Genomic DNA, 4,450 nt, shown 5'->3' on the forward strand with positions numbered 1-4,450 from the left:
GGACCGGCACGGAGGGACGGGCAGCGGAGAAGCGACAGGGAGCGGCGGCACAGCCTGGAGCGGAGCCGAGCGGCCGGGCCGCCCTGCGGAGGTAACGGGGACGGGGGGGCCCCCGGCCGGGGCGGTGCCGAGGAGCGCTCGGGCGGCTCCGGCTCTCGGGGCTGAGCCGGGCTGTGCCCAGTGATGTCCCCGCTGATGTCCCCGCTGATGTCCCCGCTGATGTCCCCCCCGCTCCGTGCCTGGGGCAGCTCTCCCTGCGCCCCCCAACCCCCCACCCCACCCTGGGCAGCCCCCCCCGCCACCCGTGACAAAGGGATGCGAGCTCCGGGCACGGGCGGCTCCTGCCCGCTGGGCTGCACGGTGGGCATGGAATCGCCAGGGAAAGGCACCCAAAGCCGCTGCGGAGGGGGATAGGGAAGCTGGGAGCCGGAGGGACCGCGCTGATCCTCTTTTCCAGCAGCCTGTTCCTTGTCCAAGTCACTCCTCGTTCAAAGCCGATTCTGCCTGAGCATCCCCGTGAGCTGGGAGGAGGAGTGTGGCCATGAAACGGTGGCTCAGCTCTGCCCCTCTACCCAAAAGTGCCCGCAGAGTTCTGTCTTTGCCCTTTAGTTTCTCGAAAATTTGTGTTGGGATCCTTTTGAGCTGCTCCTGTGAAGCTTCACAGCAGAACAGAGGGACAGGGCGAGACTTAGTGCTGTTTCTGGGATGTGGGACCAGTTCCGGGGGGGGGGTCCCAACCTCCGAGCAGCCCCAGGGCAGCACTAACAGCACGCAGGGAGTGGGCAGAGCTGGAGATCAGCCCTGCCAGCACAGGGAACCCCTTCTCACCCAAATCCCTGCACGGAGCACGGCTTGGCCAGGCTGGATCCAGAGTCTGCCTGCTGAGCCAGGTTTATGTAAGCAGCTGATTTGCAGTGTCAAGAGATATCCAAGAATCGCCTTGTCTTTGGAAAACGTAGAAATACGTGGCGTCTGGCCCGAGGCTGTACCAGTAGCCCGGTATTTGTCTTGGTCCCAGCCCCTTGGAGAGGTTCTGCCATCTCTCAGCTTGGCTTCGAGTCTCTTTGAGCACTTTCCAGGAGCAAGGACGGAGCAGAAGAGCCAAAAGGCACCGTCCCTCTGTCCTTCACGGTGCTATCTAAGCACTGCTTTTCTGGCAGCCCCGGGGGTGCTCCTGGAGTGAGAGCACAAACCCCTCCAGCCCCCTGGCTGGGCAGGGACCCTGCGCCGTGATGCTCCTCCCTTGGCAGCCTCGGGGCTCCTCCTGCCCGGCAGGATGCGGAGCTGGCAGGTCCCTGCTCTGCCCCAGGGTGTGACAGCCCTGCCTTTCCTGTTGTCAACATCTATCCGGTGTCCCCGCGCCTTCCTGGGCAAAGGGGCTGAGCCCCAGCCCCGGGAATGACTGCTGGGAGAGTGCAGGTGGTGTGGTCAGACCAGGCTGAACAGTCCCTCCCTTGTGCCTTGGAAAGGAAGATGGCACTAGTTAATGCTGCTTATTCCAAGAGCCAGGGACTGGTGAGGAGATGAATTCCAGACTTCAGGAGAGATGAGGATCTAGTCCTGCACTGCTTGCTGACCCAAAGCAAGTATTTAATATTTAGTATTTAGTGGTGGCTCGGCAGTGTTGGGTCTGTGGCTGGACTCAGGGATCTTAGAGGGTTTTTCCAATCCGAATGATTGTGTGATTCTACGTGTGATCTGCCTCGGGATCCCTCGGGATGGGGGCAGCTGGGGGGAGCTGTGTGTGCCGGCAGGTTTAACACTGCCCCGTGTCTGGTTGGTGCCACAGGTGGGAAGGCAGCGGGAGCTCACCATGGCCCTGGCAGACGGCGCGGGCTGTGCCAACCCCGGCGAGGACAACCCCTTCCCTGACATCATCGAGCTCAACGTGGGTGGGCAAGTCTACATCACCCGGCACCCCACGCTGGTGAGCGTGCCCGGCTCCCTGCTCTGGGAGATGTTCACCCAGAAGAACGTGCGCTCCCTGGCCCGCGACAGCAAGGGCCGCTTCTTCGTGGACCGGGACGGGTTCCTGTTCCGCTACATCCTGGATTACATGCGGGACCAGCAGCTGGTGCTGCCGGAGCACTTCCCGGAGCGGAGCCGGCTGCAGCGGGAGGCCGAGTACTTCATGCTGCCCGAGCTGGTGAAGATGTTGGCGCCGAAGCTGAGCAAGCAGAACTCCCTGGGAGAGGATCCCTGCCAGAGCGACCCCGAGGAGCTGTCCCCCGGCGCCGACGCCGCCCGCGCGCTGAGCTCCGCCGGCACAGCCCTGCCCGGCACCACGGCCGCTGGCACCACCGGCACCGAGGGCCGCAGGGCAGGGTTCATCACCATCGGCTACAGGGGCTCCTACACCCTGGGCAGGGACAGCCAGACGGACGCCAAGTTCCGCAGGGTGGCCCGGATCATGGTGTGCGGGAAGACCTCGCTGGCCAAGGAGGTCTTTGGGGACACCTTGAACGAGAGCAGGGACCCGGACAGGCCCCCGGAGAGGTACACCTCCAGGTACTACCTCAAATTCACCTTCCTGGAGCAGGCCTTTGACAAACTGGCCGATGCCGGCTTCCACATGGTGGCCTGCAACTCCACGGGCACGTGTGCCTTCGCCCACGACCAGACGGACGACAGGATCTGGACCTCTTACACCGAATATGTTTTCTATCGTGAGTGACACAACCAGCCAACCCTCCACAAACCAAACACCAACCGTCCCTCTTTCCTCTCCCGTGCTGGCCGTTGCCTAGAAGGTAGACATCCATCCCTGAATCCCGGCATTCCCCCTTTGCCTCCTTTTGAGTTGGTTTTTGGGTTTTTTTCCCCCCTCCTCCTTCCTCCATGTTGAACCTGGCCGGCTCTTCCTTGTAGCAGCTGCTGAGCACCAACCTTCTTCCCTCTCTCCGACTTCTGCAGTAGCTCCCAACCCTCCCTGGATGTGTGGACTTGGACACTGTCGCGTGGTTTGGGTGGGAGGGGGGGACACGGCGGACTGTGCTTTGTCTGGAATTCCTGCGGCTGGATGAGCTTGTGTTGGACGCTGAACTTGGCTCCTTGTCCGTCTGCAGCTGCTCGGGACTGTGCTGCACTCACTGAGTTTGACCTGCCAAGGGCTGTGGGTGAGGAAGGGTTGGGTTAAGGACACGGAGAAAGGTGGGAAGCAGAGCCAGGGAGGGGAGGGGGGGTTGGGAAGATGAAGCCTGGCAGGATGTATTGCCATGAGCCCCTGTAAGCAGCTTAGCCTTTAGACTGGCAGCGCTTGGGGAGGGTAAAACCTCACCCCGTGTTTGCAGCTCTGAACTGAAGCCTCGCTGCTGCTCTGGGATGCCTTGGGGGAGGTGTGTTTTGGGGGGGGGGGATTTTGGGGGGGTGGGGGGGGGTGGAGGGGCAGATGCTCTGCTCATGTACATGGGGGGGGGGGGGGGGGGGAGTGGGGAAGGCTTTACGTGCTGTCGGGTGTAAAATGCTCACACATCTCTCCAAAACTTGGAGGTTTGTCAGGAAAAAAAGCCCCTTCGTGTTTCCATTCCATAGCAATGGGATCAGAGGGATGAGGTTGGGATGCTCCAGCCACGGCCACAACTTCACCCAGTGAAGGGAATCCTTGCTGTTTGGGCAAACTCTCGGGAAGGTCTCTCCAATCCCAGCTCTCCAGGGGCTGCCGCTGCTTTCCCACGCCTGGGAATTGTGTAATAAAGGAACCAAACCCACCGGGCTGTGTCTGTGCCGAGGGGCAGAGCTGGGGGTGCTGCCTGGGGGCACCAGGAGGTCTGCCCTGGCACAGGGGCAGGGACAGATGTGCTTTAGTGTGTGGGCTCAAATCAAGAGGAGAAGGAAGGAAGACAAACTCAGCAGAGCCCTCTTTGGCTGCCAGCCCTGCTGGGCCCCATGGCAGTGCAGCACATCCCTGCAGAGATGCCAGGGCAGGTGGGCAGGGCCAGAATTGCCCACCTGTGTGCACCCAGCCCTGGGTGATGGTCACCCCCATCACCCCAGCAGGACCTTGCATGCTCTGAACAAGGACTTGGCCTGCACCTCTGGGTGCCAACACCTGCAGGAGCAGATGCTGGTGACCCTGACGTTCCCAGCTGCTGCCTGCTCCTGCCCCCTGGTCCTCTGCCATCCATCCATGGCACCTTCCATCCACCTCTGCTCCTCCATCATCCTCCCCTGCTCCCCCACCATCCATCCAAATCACACCCCTGCTCCTTCACCATCCATCCCTTCTCGTCCACCATCCATCCCTGCTCCTCCATCCTCCTCCCAAGGCACCCTTCATCCATCCCTGGTTCTCCACCATCCACCGAAATCACCCTCCATCCATCCCCGCTCCCCCTCCATCCATCCCTGCTCCTCCACCATCCATCCCTGCTCCTCCACCATCCATCCCTGCTCCTCCATCATCCTCCCCTGCTCCTCCATCATCCTCCCCTGCTCCTCCATCATCCTCCCC

The 4,450-nt window shown here is 61.9% G+C and overlaps 1 protein-coding gene across 1 annotated transcript; it reads left to right on the forward strand.

Moving 5' to 3' along the window:
• The first annotated feature begins 6 nt into the window (after positions 1–6).
• Positions 7–3,707, forward strand: LOC113956189 (BTB/POZ domain-containing protein KCTD12-like). The gene is made up of 2 exons (XM_027662450.1): positions 7–91; positions 1,790–3,707. Exon 2 carries the CDS (start codon positions 1,814–1,816, stop codon positions 2,672–2,674), a length of 861 nt encoding a protein of 286 aa, XP_027518251.1. The 5' UTR covers positions 7–91; positions 1,790–1,813; the 3' UTR covers positions 2,675–3,707.
• The last annotated feature ends 743 nt before the right edge of the window (positions 3,708–4,450 follow it).

The sequence above is a fragment of the Corapipo altera genome, unplaced genomic scaffold (assembly GCF_003945725.1).
Source record: "Corapipo altera isolate COAL_440 unplaced genomic scaffold, ASM394572v1 326, whole genome shotgun sequence".
Classification (NCBI taxonomy): Eukaryota; Metazoa; Chordata; class Aves; order Passeriformes; family Pipridae; genus Corapipo; species Corapipo altera.

Bases quoted from the DNA above. Each gene is read 5' to 3' on its own strand.
- LOC113956189 (XM_027662450.1), top strand. From the start codon at position 1,814: ATGGCCCTGGCAGACGGCGCGGGCTGTGCCAACCCCGGCGAGGACAAC.